Source organism: Myxine glutinosa, chromosome 2 (genome assembly GCF_964187855.1).
Source record: "Myxine glutinosa chromosome 2, kmMyxGlut1.1, whole genome shotgun sequence".
NCBI classification, from domain to species: domain Eukaryota; kingdom Metazoa; phylum Chordata; class Myxini; order Myxiniformes; family Myxinidae; genus Myxine; species Myxine glutinosa.
Window position 1 is genome coordinate 160,558,977 of NC_136262.1, and position 14,073 is coordinate 160,573,049.

Below are 14,073 nucleotides of genomic sequence, written 5' to 3' on the forward strand. Positions count from 1 at the left end.
ACAAATAGACAGAGACAGACAAATAGACAGGCAGACAAATAGACAGAGACAGACAGACAAACACAAAACCAACCAATACACTTGAAAAATCTTCGATTTTCGCAAGTAATAAAGGTTGTTTAACAGGGAGAATGTTAAAGTTTGCAAGAAAAAAAGAGATAGAAATGCAAAACATGTCAAAGCTTGGAAGGTAGGCTAACAGTTACCGACTCACCTAATTTTGCCATCCCAGGAGCCTCAATATGGCTTCTTGTCATTCTTCGAGCGTTTCAGCTGCACCTTGAGGCGTTTCATGCCGATCTGAAAGCCATTCATTGCTTGTATGGCTGACTGAGCAGATTGTGCATTGTCATAGCTTACAAATCCTGGAAAGATGAGTGGACACAATGAGAACAATATCTGGGCTGTAGTTATTAATAATGTGATGAGAAGGATTTACTACAGATCGTAAAGTTAACCGCTGGACTTGCCAATTGATATAATTGCTCACTATCAAGTATAAACACAAGCTTGAACTCTGATTCTAATCTGTTAAAGCCAATGACTCAAAGTCACGATGCATGGAAAGCAAGGTACGAGGAAACCAATGCGCAACAGCAACATTATCTCCCCCTCCCCCGAAATATTTTAATTTTAGCTTCAAATGCTGCAAAGGAGGACAATTTCATGCCAGAGGGGTTAAGCAAGAAACATAATGAAACTCAATTACATTCCAAATCACAGGCTGGGCAAACTGCACAACACAAATGCAGACTGTGTATGCTCAGTTAATCATAATACCCAGTTGTAAGACATGTCACAAATGCACAAACATATCCACCCCACAACATACCGAAGCACTTGCTGATTTTGGTCACACGATCTATGAAGACCTTTGCAGAGACAACATTGCCAAATGGTGCGAACATCTGAATAAGATCCGAGTCACCAAACTCTTGAGGTACGTGGTACACAAAGAGGTTAGAACCCTCGGGACCTATCCGGAACACGACAAAAAAAAAAACATGTAGAAAATGTCACCTTGAACAACAAACAGACAAAAAACAAAACAAAACAAAAAACTGTTGTTTTACCGACATTTGACAAACGTGCAACATGGCGATCATCAATGGAAATACACACGGCTGCTGGACCAATTGGCAGAAAACTTAAACACTGGATGTAAAACTATGAGTTCAAAGGATGCAAGTTATTCGCAATTTATGTTGACAGTTGCACGTTGCTTTTGCCTCGTCACCAATTGCCTATGGAAAGCATTTGATGTGCTACCATCTTAAATGACCCATATTTAGGCATTATAACTCGACCAGACCCATTTTCGTTTTCAACCAGGCTCACCAAAAATCTCACAATTTTAGACTTTCAGACTGGTTTTGAATGAATAAATGCCACTAAAGCTCAAGTGGCTGAAAACGGTTTGCATTTGCATTTCTACAAAACAGCTTATCTACTCAAGCCACTAACCCAGTAGTCGTCAGTTCCCATATATAATGTACAAATTAAAGCTCAATTATTTTGTTCATTCATACTATCCTCATCCATGTTTTTTTTATTTTATACTATCCTCATCCACATCAGCTCGGAGGTCTAAGACATAAAGAAAAGGAGTACTTGATATCAACCAGTGATGTTAGAAAAGGGAGAACATGATGAACGATTTTGAAATGGAGAAATAGTGGGTCGATCTACAATCTACATGACCAAAAAACAGGAAAAAAAAAAAAAAACTTTCAAAACATTAGTACACCATTACCAAAAAAGAAAAAAAAAAAAACTTTCAAAACATTAGTACACCATTACCATCTAGGTATGTGATGATGTGATGACAATTGGATTTGTCCATAATCAAATGAAGAAAACAAAAAATGATTTATTAAATAAATGCATGTGGAGTTAAGGTTCAATAACCTTTTACGTAAAGCCTGGTGTTGGCTTTATGGTTAAGGTGGCAGGCTTAAGATCTCAGGGTCTTGGGTTTATGCCATGCTGTGCCACTGAAATAACATCAGGTGGGTTGACTCAGCCTCTCTCTTCCATGGTCGGCAAACTGAGTACCAGCTGACTGGTAACAGGGGCACTGCATCAGCAGCAAAGCCACGCTTACAGAAATGATGCAACCAGTGGCCACAGGCTGCATACGAAACAAAAACAACCTTTCAAATAGAAAGGAAGAAGTCAGTATAGGTTCCAGACCCATGGCACAACATGGAGGCGAACAGTGGTAGAGAGAGAGAAAGGCGACACAGAGATCGGCACGCCATCGCAAATCCCTATGCTTCCCACCTAAAGCAAGGTAGAAAGATGGCAAAAAAATTTCATCAGGAATGACAATATCAAATTTGGAGTTCAAAAAAAAAAAAAAAAAATCTTCTGCTTTGACCCCTGTGGCCCTACATTCCCTCCCACTAGGGCATGAACCAGGGGTCAAATCCAAACAAGACCGAAAGTCTAACAGCGGCGTAGCCGGGCTTGTTTGATACTTTAGTTGAAGAGGATCGTATGACCTGCGTGGATACCAGTTAGCAAATAATACAAGTATGAATTTTGTTTGAAGTCCTGCAAGTCTCCAAGCTGTCTGTTACAATGGAAGTGAAGAGATTGCATCAAGACACTGGTTTATTCAATATTGTTACGTTTGTGGGGGTAGGTGAAGAAATACCTTCGGAAAGTTAGGAATGTATAGTTTAGAATGGACCGTATGCCACAGACAAAAAGATTCTCTGTATTAAGTCGGACGACTGTGCGGGTAAGAGCGTTTGCGTGTCTTTGCATGGGGGGTGGAGCTTGTGTTATCCAGATAGGGCTTAAGAATAATTTCCAGTATGTATCGCCTCCCTGTGATTTTTCCCTTCATTTTATTTCATCAGAAAGGACCGCCACTGCAAAAACCATAATCGCCCGACAGAAACCCAAACATTTGCCGATCGGCAAAAGGAACCCACACAGACGAACATTCCGCTCGACGGGCGCTCGTCTGTGTGCGCCGGAGAGATCGGAGCCTTGTTAGCGAAGGAGGGCCGCCTGCTCGGATTACCTCACGGTCGGGGTGCGACGAAAAAGCATCCCCGTGCCATTGCTGAAGTGGGACCCGTGCGCAGCTTCGGCCACATTGGAACTGCCGACTCGATCAACACCCCCGCTGGAACAGTAAAGCTGAGTTGGGCCGATTATAAAAGGAACATTATTTTATTTTATTTTATCATTCCCCTGTCTGTATGAGTCGGAGTGGAGATCCTCAACCTCGGAATTTTAGTTTACCTCACCTTTCATTGTATTTTACATGACTGTAAATAAAATTATATTTGTTGAATTTTACTTTTGTGTGTCTTGTTTCGTTTCTTTGTTCTGTGGGTTCGGACTAACCTCATGTGTTCCCGATCAGATAAGGCTTCGAACCTTCCCGTGCGCGCAAAAAGACAATCCCGCCAAGTTCGAAATACGCCTCGGAGTTCACAATGTATGGCTTTCCGTCGCCCTGAGGTGTTCACCACAGGGCTGACACGACAATATGTTGAGTCAACAATGAATCAACCATACACCGACCGCTTCAATCCCCAGTAACTTTGCACAGTCACGCCAAAGGGATTGCAGTGTTACGATTATATGTACTAAATTATTAATAACGTCATTATTATTCTTACGAAAACGATACTACTGCATTAAGAAACATGGGATTTGTCCTAAGCAGCCTGAAGGTGAGGCATAAAGCCAAAAGCCTACAAGTACTGTGTCGTTGGAAGACCCATAACTCATATGCTCTCGGTATTTGATGGTCATTTTAACAATAGCTTTGTTTGTGTTTCACACTGAATGAAAAACAAAGGTAAGTCTTGGTGATTGTGATATATGACAGGTTCGATGACATGTTCGGCCTGAATGGCATACAAATAAAAATGGTAGTGTGTGGCATCAGCCATCGTACGCTGTAATGACATCACAGATTTAATCACATCACATCACCCCTGCCATGTGACCAGATCCTCAGCTGATTGGTGTACGTTTGTGAGGGACATACATACGGACAGACAAACACTGTTCTAGACAGCTTTGCTGTGCAGGCTACGCCGTAAAAAAAATCGTTATGCGTTTCATGCGTCTTGCACAAAATGTTACCGCTCTTGCACCTTCTTGCCATGTGGTGATCATAACTATCAGGTTTTTTGAATTTCGGCACAACCGCTTAAGAGATAGTTTGACGGCCAGAAAGACAGAGCCGATTGCAATATCCCCTTGTTTGTTTTAAAAAGCATGGGGATAATAAGATGAAGAGACAACTGCAATGCTGCCATAAAAAATAACTGCAAAGTGTTTTTCTTTTGCTTTATTTCCAGAAGTGAGAAAGCTTCTTTTTTTTTTACTCAAATACTAAAAACAAAACAAATTAGTGAAGCCTCAACGATGTGCTTTCAACTGGCATGAACATGGAAGAGTCCTGTATCACAAAACATCGGGCTTTGATGGACCTATGTGTACTGCCTATTCAAGGTACAACAGATTTGCCAACGTCCCAAGGAACAGCAGCAGCAGGTTTCTTCTTTATTGTCAAGGATCTTCAAGATACACTTACTATCAAACTCGTTTTGGAAATGTAAAGGAAAAATGCTGAAAATGGGTGCTGATGATGGCACATGATACTGTTTTTGTAGTGTTTACAACAAAGCAATGGCAATGTGGGGATATGCTCTGATAAGTTCAGCTGAGAATGCTTATTAAATTGATATTTCCAATTATATTGTTGAAAATCTCCATACAACAAGGAATAAAGGAATCTGATCCAAAGCTCTAATCAATTAAAATCGGATCCAAAACAGTAATGGATAAAAGTAATTGCACCTTTTCCTACCCACCCAAGATCCATCACTGGCCTTTTATGATCATAAGAAAGGGAAGCAATGGATGCCATTTCCTCAATAGTCTCTTCTTTGAGAAGGTGAAAATGTATGGCTGGGATGATGTAAACTTGAAGAAAGAACCAAAACCATGCATACGCACAGGATTGTACAAGGAAAGTTCAAGTGTCAACCATGATGACATGATGCAACCATGATGACATGATGCAACCATGATGACGTGTTATCCTGCTTCATTGGGAACCTTTACCGGGCGGGCAGGAAAGTCGAGAGGTATGCCCACTTGCCTCTGTGCTGTATAGCCTGAGTTCGAATCTTGACCTCGCTATAAAACTGTCATCCCAGTATTGCGCAGGTCAGGAAATAAATCAATATTTGTGCCAGCCATCAGATGGGCATTTAACTGAGTGTTCCGTCTTTGTTGGTGGACATTAAATACCTAAGTGTCCTTTTCAAACAGTAGGTGAGCTATCACCTCCACCTGGCCAACTTCCAAATTCCTGCTCTGAAGTGCAGGGGGCACTGCATGAAAAGCAGTCACACCCCTGCAAGACCTGATGGAAACCAATTTCCACATGCTACATATGAATTAATCAATAATTATCTCTTGTGTGGACGCATGAAGATAAAACTCCTTGTATAAAAGCACAATTCACATTTTGTTCTTCATTTCAAACCTGGTGCATTCCGGCAGCTTGGATTTGAAAATACATTTAATCTTTGACTGCATTTGTTTCATTGAAAGGATACCAAATGAGAGGGTGATATCTAAAAGGGTAATTGATCATATTTAACATTCATCCTAACAAGTCTACCATATTAATAAATGACATTGCCCGATTAATATTTGTGACTAATCACCCAAAACAAGGGGGAAAAATAGTTACCATGAATCAATTACAAGTACACTTCAATTTACACTATGTACATATAATTTGCATGCTAAAGACAGGGACTCACCTTCCTTCTGACTACCATTGGAATTGATGGGATATTGGGGCATATTCCTGCCTTGTCCTGGGTAGAGGTTGGCATACTGCTGCATCCCAGAGTATGCCTGAGCCATGGTGTCTGCACTAGATGCTCCACTTAAATCTATAAAAATAAGATATGGTGAGAAATGTTTGACCAAAATGAGAATAAATTTGAAGTTTCAACTTTAGGAGAAAAGAACAAGTTCGCAAAGAAAATTAACACACTTACCTAAACCTCCTGCAAGGGAACCAAGAGGACCACCCATGTTCATGCCCATCCCCTGCCCACCTCCCAATGGTAAACCAGGGCCTCTCGATACCTGTGGGCCAGAGCCCATGCCTATGCCATGAGAGAAGGGGGCACAAACTTTAGAGGAACAGATACTTAGTATATAAAGTACAATATTTTCGGTTGTACTTTATGTATAAAGGGCTGTATAAAGTACAATACAACAACAATATTTTCGGTTTGATTTACCAGTTTTGGAGTTGAATATTGTTATGAATTTTGGGGTCGTGATATATAGATTCAGGTAGATCTGCATAGGTTGGTGCTCCGATGATCGTGGGTAGAAAGAACCATTTCGATGTACATAAGTCGGGGACCTGTTTAGCCCAAATATCGGATCAAGTGTATATTCGTCCCCGTTACGGGGAATGGGGTGTGTTAACTAGTGTCGGGATTATGCTAATTCCCCTGTTTGTGAGACCTTGTGATCATCCCATTGTCCCTTATGGCACCACACATAAACACAAGTGAGGAATCCCACCATTAAAAGCACCACACATAACAAATGATAATAAAACCCAACCGGCAGCCAGACATCAACACCAGGGCTAACAACACCGACTGGTTGAACACACATCGCGCAAGCAGGCCGAAGAACGCCCTGGAGACTCGTGATTGGCCAGGGCGGACCAAGAAGCGACTCGCTATTGGGCGGGAGTTGACCAATGGCAAGAACTGAGTAAGGAAAGACTTGTGATTGGCCAGGGGCGGGGCCAGAAGCTTCCCGCGGATTGGTGAAGAGAAAGGCGTGAAGGGGCATCACGCTGATTAGCAGGGCATGCCGATGACGTCAAAGGGCGAACTGCGTGTGATAGGTGGAAAGCGAAGACAGTAGTTGTGGCCTGCGGGCATTGGTGGAGAGGCACAGATGACATTACGAGACGGTCAATAAAATAACTCTCGGACTGACATATTCGCTCTCTTGCCTTCTCCCTCACTTGCCCCTCACGACTTCCTCTGCCATAGACTCTGTCCTCTTGGTTCCGGACTCTGGTAGAGGACGGTTGTGCGTGGACGAAGGGCTCCAGGAAGTGATCGGACCGACAGTGTTCAGACGCCATTGGAGACGTACAGAGGCTGCAGGAAGAGCCACGGCCCGGGAAGTGCGGTTCTCTGTGCGAGCGACGAGCGTACAGGTGCGGCTTGCCACTGGAGCGTGACGAGCCAGGGGCGAGCAAGTCGCGCGGAGAGGCCTCCTTCGCTCCAACGAGCGCGTTTCCCGCGCAGTGACGCCAGGGCCTCGGACGGTAGTTGGACGATCCCCGACGAGACCGCAAGCTGGTTGAGCTAAGTGCACGATACCCCACACTATTTATTTTATCCACGTTATTTTATCCCTGTGTGTGTTTAAGTCTGGTGTCAGGGATCCCAATTTAGGACATTTATTTACCATCACGTTTCTTGTTACCGGCGTTCCATTTAAACAAGCGTTACGCCTAGGTCCCCCGTCGAGGAAGTGATGTGAGTTGACAAAGTGGAAGACGCAGAAACATATGATATTTCGCTCACAAGGTTCAGACATACATGGTGGCGGCCATCTTGAATTTTGACGTGGCGACCCAATTCTCAATAGCTTTCTTCCTTATGCCTAGATACACCCACATACCAGATTAGAAGTTGGTAGTTCGTTTATTTTTCAAGATATTACGCTCACAAGGTTCAGACATACATGGCGGCGGCCATCTTGGATTTTGACGTGGCGACCCAATTTTCAATAGCGTTCGTCCTTGTGCGTAGATACACCCACACACCAGATTAGAAGTTAGTAGTTCGTTTATTTTTCAAGATATTTCGCTCACAAGGTTCAGACATATATATGGTGGCGGCCATCTTGGATTTTGACGTGGCGACCCAATTTTCAAGAGGGTTCTTCCTTATGCATAGATACACCCACACACCAGATTAGAAGTTGGTACTTCGCTTATTTCTCAAGATATTTCGTTCACAAGGTTCAGACATATACAGACTTGGCATTTAATATGGAAATATTTTTTTTGTGGGGGTGAACTTACTTTTCAAGATGACTTAGAACCAAAAGTTCATTGGAATTATGTTGAAATTATTCTAGATTTTGTTAATGTGACCTTTAAAAGAAACACAAACCACATTTGACATTTCGAAGCAAATAAATTGGTCCTTGAAAGTGATGTGAACTGATATCGAACTCAATTCATGGACAGTACTGTGTTAAAGTTCTGTACGTTTTCCAGAAGTATCTCTATTTTACACATGAGCCAAAAAAAAATTCAACAAAAACAAAAGTTAAATCATGACTGGGATTACGGACAGTAAAATTACAGTTCAGTACTTCGTGTAACCCCCATGAGCATTCAGAAGAGCACTACACGTCGAGGCATGCTGTTCACGAGATTTGTCAAGGTTTGGACAGGAATCGCTTGCGATGCAGTGACAATAGCCTGCTGCAATTCACGCACAGAGGTAGGCTGCTGGACCAAGTTGTCGATTTGACGCGTTAATTCTGCCCACAAGTTCTCTATCGGATTCATATCCGGGGACATGGCAGGCCACTCCATATGCTCGACACCACGGTCAACAAGAAAGTGTTGGATCATGCAAGCACGATGAGGCCGTGCATTGTCATCTTGGAAGACAAAGTTTCCTCGAAAGGCTGCACAAGCAAATGGAAGCAATGTTTCTTCCAGAATGGCCCTGTACTTGAACTGGTTCAGGTTTCCATTCAGAACAACCAGGTCAGTTTTGCCCCCTGCATGAAAAGCAGCTCAAACGGTCACCCCACCACCTCCAGCTTGGACTCTTGGCACTATACAATCTTCGTTGTAGGCTTCATGCACTTGTCTGCGCACTCGGATGCGGCCATCTTGACGATAGACCAGAAATCTAGACTCGTCACTGAAGGTCACGTGATTCCAGTGTCCTGGCTGCCATTGACGGTGCCCTCTGGCCCACTGCAATCGGCGCTGGCTGTGTTGTCTGGTCAAGCGTGGCTTTCTCAGGGGGTGCCTGGCACGATAGCCTGCTTGAACCAGTCGTTGGTTGACTAGCCTTCTGGATACAGGCACATTTGTCAGGTGCTGTCACTCAGCCCTCAGCCGATTAGCCGACTAGGTACGGCCATTGCAGACTAACCGGTGCAGCTGGCGATCATCTCTCCTTGTGATTCTGCGGGGACGTCCTGGCCTCGGTATTGGAGTAGGGACACCCCACTGAGCATTTCGTTTCAGGATCTTTGACACCTGACCTTGAGTGATGCCATAATGCCAAGCAATAGCACGCTGTTTCATGCCGGAATTTCGTAAAGCCACCACTCCGTGACAAACAGCATTGTCGAGTTGACAGACCATCTCCAGAGGAAGCGGCAAAACTTTTGTCGACGTGCAGCAGTTGTTTTCCACTAACACAGAACGCAACAACCCTTATATACCCGATTGTGAAGACAATCGTCAAATGTACCTGTCCTTACATTTTGTCACGCCACCTGTGATATTGTTACGGATACGGGGGACGGCTCTCCCGTTAGCAAGGGGTGATTAGCACCTTGTCCTGTTAAGCTGGCCGTCTCCCCGGTCCTGGTACTTGTAACGCTGTCCCGCGGGATGGAACGGATCAGGGTTATGGGTCCAGGGTTTATCCCGAATACGTTTATCCGTCCCTCCGCAGAACAGCGAGACAAGTTCCGCTCGCACCCCGGTTTTAGATGGACTAGTTGCTGAGCGGTTTTAGCAACCCGAAGTTCGAGCCATTAACAATAGTAAACCCGATCCTAAACGTTGGCCAAATCATGCCACAGGTGTGCAATGATGGAAACCTCTAAAGCGACCGAAAGAGCATGAAGAAGAAAAAGACAAAGTAGGGAATAACAGGATTTATTACTATTTACACACAACTAAAGCAGAAAGGAAAGGAAATACGATTTACAAGGCAATGGAAGGAGCAGGAGACAAAGTGCAATGATTAGCTTATATTAAACAGTCTTACTTATAAACCCCAAGACAACATGAAAGACGGACAAACGGGAGACTCACACGATGGGGAAATTGCAGGTTGGTTTGGCTGGAGGGAGAAGAAGGTCGAACCACAAGCTGGAAGGCTTGGCAGGGCGCACAGCAAGCCGGTCCTTGTCAGGCTGGGAGCGAGCAGGGCGACGTCAGCACACGTATCTCATTGCACACGGCAGGGGCTGGTTGTCGCTGCACGCCTCGGGCTCTTTTGGTCCTCCCCTTCTCTCCAAATCGTCTGACGCGTCTTTCTCCCTCAATCTCCTGCCTACGCGATCGTTGCACGTATCTCTCCCTTTCAACCTGCTGCTGCTCACAATCGTCGCACGTATATCTCTCTTTCAACCTGCTGCTCTCACAATCGTCGCACGTATATCTCACCCTTTGGGGGCTGTGCCACCGCGGGTTATATATGCCCCTCCCTTGAACCTTCGCGAAGCTCCTCGATGTTTCTCTCCACACCCTCTCTAAGTCCAACCCCTTGTTCTTGGTTGGTTGAGCGGGGCTGACTCACTCCTCTCCTCTATGACGAGGTGGAGACACGCCTTTCTTCTCCGAGGTTACCTCGTGCGTAATGGAGTCAAATGCAGCAAAAAAGTGGACGGGGGATGAAATGCAGCAAAGTGGATAAAGGAGATGAAAATGCAGCAAAGTGGCTAAAGGAGTCAATTGCAGCAAACCTGGCAAACCTGGCAAACCTGGCAAACCTGGCACTTGGAAGATGCCATGGGGCGTCGGAGGGACCTGTCTTATTTAATTGATGCAACGTAATGAACTGGTGGAAAACAGAGCCTTTAACTACATAGAATAAGGACATAACTAATGAGTGAAATCATAGATTTGCTACGTGTGTGCGATGGCCTAACTACAGACGACCTTTGATCTTTGATACTTGGAGGGTGATATTTACAGGATTTACAGCATACAAAAAAGGGGAAAATTTACATCAAATTACACACACAATTCCCAAATCCCCAACAATATTATCCTGTTATTGACTTCTTGCTGCGAAAGACAATCAGTGACATGGTTCTTTTGACAAAGAAATCACCGAAGCGTAAAAGAAACTCACCAGATTGATATACCGAGTTCAGAAAGTAAACCCAAGTCAAGAATAAAAAAAATATTCCATATTAAATGCCAAGTCTGTATATGGTGGCGGGCATCTTGGATTTTGACGTGGCGACCCAATTTTCAATAGCATTCTTCCTTATGCCGAGATGCACCCACACACCAGATTAGAAGTTGGTACTTCGCTTATTTTCCAAGATATTCTGCTCACAAGGTTCACATACATGGCGGCGGCCATCTTGGATTTTGACGTGGCGACCCAATTTTCAATAGCGTTCTTCCTTGTGCCTAGCTACACCCACACACCAGATTAGAAGTTGGTATTTCGCTTATTTTTCAAGATATTTCGCTCACAAGGTTCAGACATATATACGGTGGTGGCCATCTTGGATTTTGACGTAGCGACCCAATTTTCAATAGCGTTCTTCCTTGTGCCTAGATACACCCACACACCAGATTAGAAGTTGGTACTTCGCTTATTTTTCAAGATATTCAGCTCAAGGTTCAGACATACATGGCGGCGGCCATCTTGGATTTTGACGTGGCGACCCAATTTTCAATAGGGTTCTTCCTTATGCCGAGATACACCCACACACCAGATTAGAAGTTGGTACTTCGCTTATTTTTGAAGATATTCCGCTCACAAGGTTCAGACATACATGGCATCAGACATACATGGCGGTGGCCATCTTGGATTTTGCCGTGGGTTGCACCCACACACCAAATTTGAATGCGGTCCTTCGCTTACGCACGCACGCATGCACGCCCGCACGCATGTACGGACGGACACACGGACGGAGGGGAAAACCAGTCCCCCTTTCGCTCCGCGGTGTGACGGGGGACAATAAACCTGTTTATTTTTGTACATTTTAAATCCGTTTTTCGTGCGAGTTATTTTCGCAGGGTGTAAACGTCGGCGAGGCCGTCCAGGTAAGTCGGTACTCGTCTTCCTCATCACGTATCATCCGCCATCAATTTGAGTTGAACGCCTCCATTAACGTTCATTTCCATCCGTGGCGCTCCCGGTATTAACTGAGAGCAGTTAAGTGACAATATTTAACATTTTCGAAATAACTTTTACATAACAGACCAGATATGACAGTATATACCTTGGTGAACAAAGATAACCTGAGACGTCAATAGTAAAATTAACTAGAACGCCATTCGGTAGAGCACATACCTCCACCAGGCTGAACAGTTTACGTTTTGTATCCCACTGATGGGCCTGATCCGGATCCAGACCTGAACCAAAATGTAATCAGATTGTTCTTGTCACCGAACCAACTCATCCACCTAGTTTAGTCATAACTCGTCCCCAACTTTTTTGAATATCATGATATATACATATATATATACAGTATATATAAATATCTCGCGCTTTATATTTCACCTGTATGCAGCATACAAGTTGGCAGGATGGCCTGGACTGGAGGTACGCACACTTGACTCTAAACTGTCCAGCCTGGGTTTGAATCCCGACCCAGCTATAACCTGTCATGTCGGTGTTTCACAGGCAGGGTGATTCATCAATGTGTGTGCCGCTAAACTGGGCGCCCCGTTTGCGTCCCATGAGTTGTTGGATGTTAAGGATCTGTGTAGTGTTCTGGTAGTGTTCTGGGCCCTGTGCTATTTCTGGTCTTCATCAATGACCTCATCGAAATGAGGATCTGTGTAGTGTTCTGGTCGTGTTCTGGGCCCTGTGCTATTTCTGGTCTTCATCAATGACCTCATCGAAATGACCTCATCGAAATGACCTCATCAATGACCCATCGAAAACCTTGATCTTTTCTACCCCCGGTAATTCACCCCAGAGTCCTTGCAGTGTTCATATGTTTTATTCCTCTCCCCACCTCCCCCCAAGTCCTCCCGATGTCCCTGCTCTCAAATGTTGTGTTTGTGTCCTTCCCCCTCTCTCCCCATCTTGTCTGCCGCTCCCCTTGTTTTTTGTGTTTTGTGTGTCGGTTTGTCTTTTTGTGTGATTAATGTTAGCTCTTTCACGAGCCTGGATCTTGTATACAAAAGAGAAAAAAAAAAAAAATCTGACCGTGTCTTCCACAAAGAGAAGGCGAGCTATCGCCGGCACTCTGAACAAGTTGTGGCCTGGCATGCTCTTCTCCTCTGCCGTTATTTACGTCCTCCTCGGCATCTTTTTCCAGAAGAGCCCTGTCTCGTCACAGTTGAAGATTTGTTGGGGGATGTATCCTTCAGCTTGTATCAGTTCGGCAAAAGTTATAATAAAATCTTCAGCTGCCTTCACATCCGAGCTTGCTGCCTCACCATGTCTGACGACAGAGTGAATGCCGGTCCTCTTTTTAAAATTATCAAACCATCCCCGACTGGCTTTGAATGACTCTTCCGATGCCTCGTCCGTTGATGTTCCCGCCATCTGCTGCACCAAATCCCCGTAAATGTCTCGTGCCTTCTCACAGATGATGCTCTCGGTCACGGTATCTCCTGCGAGCTGCTTCTCCGTCAACCACACAAACAACAACTTCTCCATCTCTTCATGGACAGAGGTCCGGAGCTTTGAAATAATCGTAACGCCCTTGGCTGGCGTTATAGCCTTTATCGACTCCTTCTGCTTCAAAATCGTACATATCGTAGAAGTACTACGATCGTACTGCCTCACCAAGTCGACAACACGCACACCTCGCTCATGTTTTTCGACGATTGCGTGTTTTATATCCAAGCACATCATTCTCTTCTTCTTCTCAGTACTGCCCTTGGCACTCAATTTCTTAGGACCCATGGTTAAAACTAAGAAATTTTCCAAAATAACCAAAATGCGAAAACAAAGCAGCAGAGATATACGGCAGAGATGCTTGCATGGCAAGATAACCACATGACCGGAACGCTCGTTGGGCCACCTAGTGGCGGGTGGCGTAAACTCGTAACTCAGATCTCGGCTCGCA

The 14,073-nt window shown here is 44.5% G+C and overlaps 1 protein-coding gene across 11 annotated transcripts in view; it reads right to left on the minus strand.

Moving 5' to 3' along the window:
* LOC137418738 (CUGBP Elav-like family member 1-B) overlaps positions 1 to 14,073 on the minus strand; it is a 118,672-nt gene that overhangs the window by 46,149 nt on the left and 58,450 nt on the right. For all 11 annotated transcript variants that reach the window (XR_013622406.1, XM_068104847.2, XM_068104849.2 and 8 more), the window contains 4 exons: positions 6,054 to 6,164; positions 5,811 to 5,945; positions 833 to 976; positions 215 to 365 (listed from right to left, as the gene is read on the minus strand). Coding sequence is in view for 10 of the 11 variants with exons in the window: in XM_068104847.2 (XP_067960948.2) it covers positions 238 to 365; positions 833 to 976; positions 5,811 to 5,945; positions 6,054 to 6,164 (518 nt within the window). In the remaining variant the exon portion in view is untranslated. The remainder of the gene's footprint in view (positions 1 to 214; positions 366 to 832; positions 977 to 5,810; positions 5,946 to 6,053; positions 6,165 to 14,073) is intronic.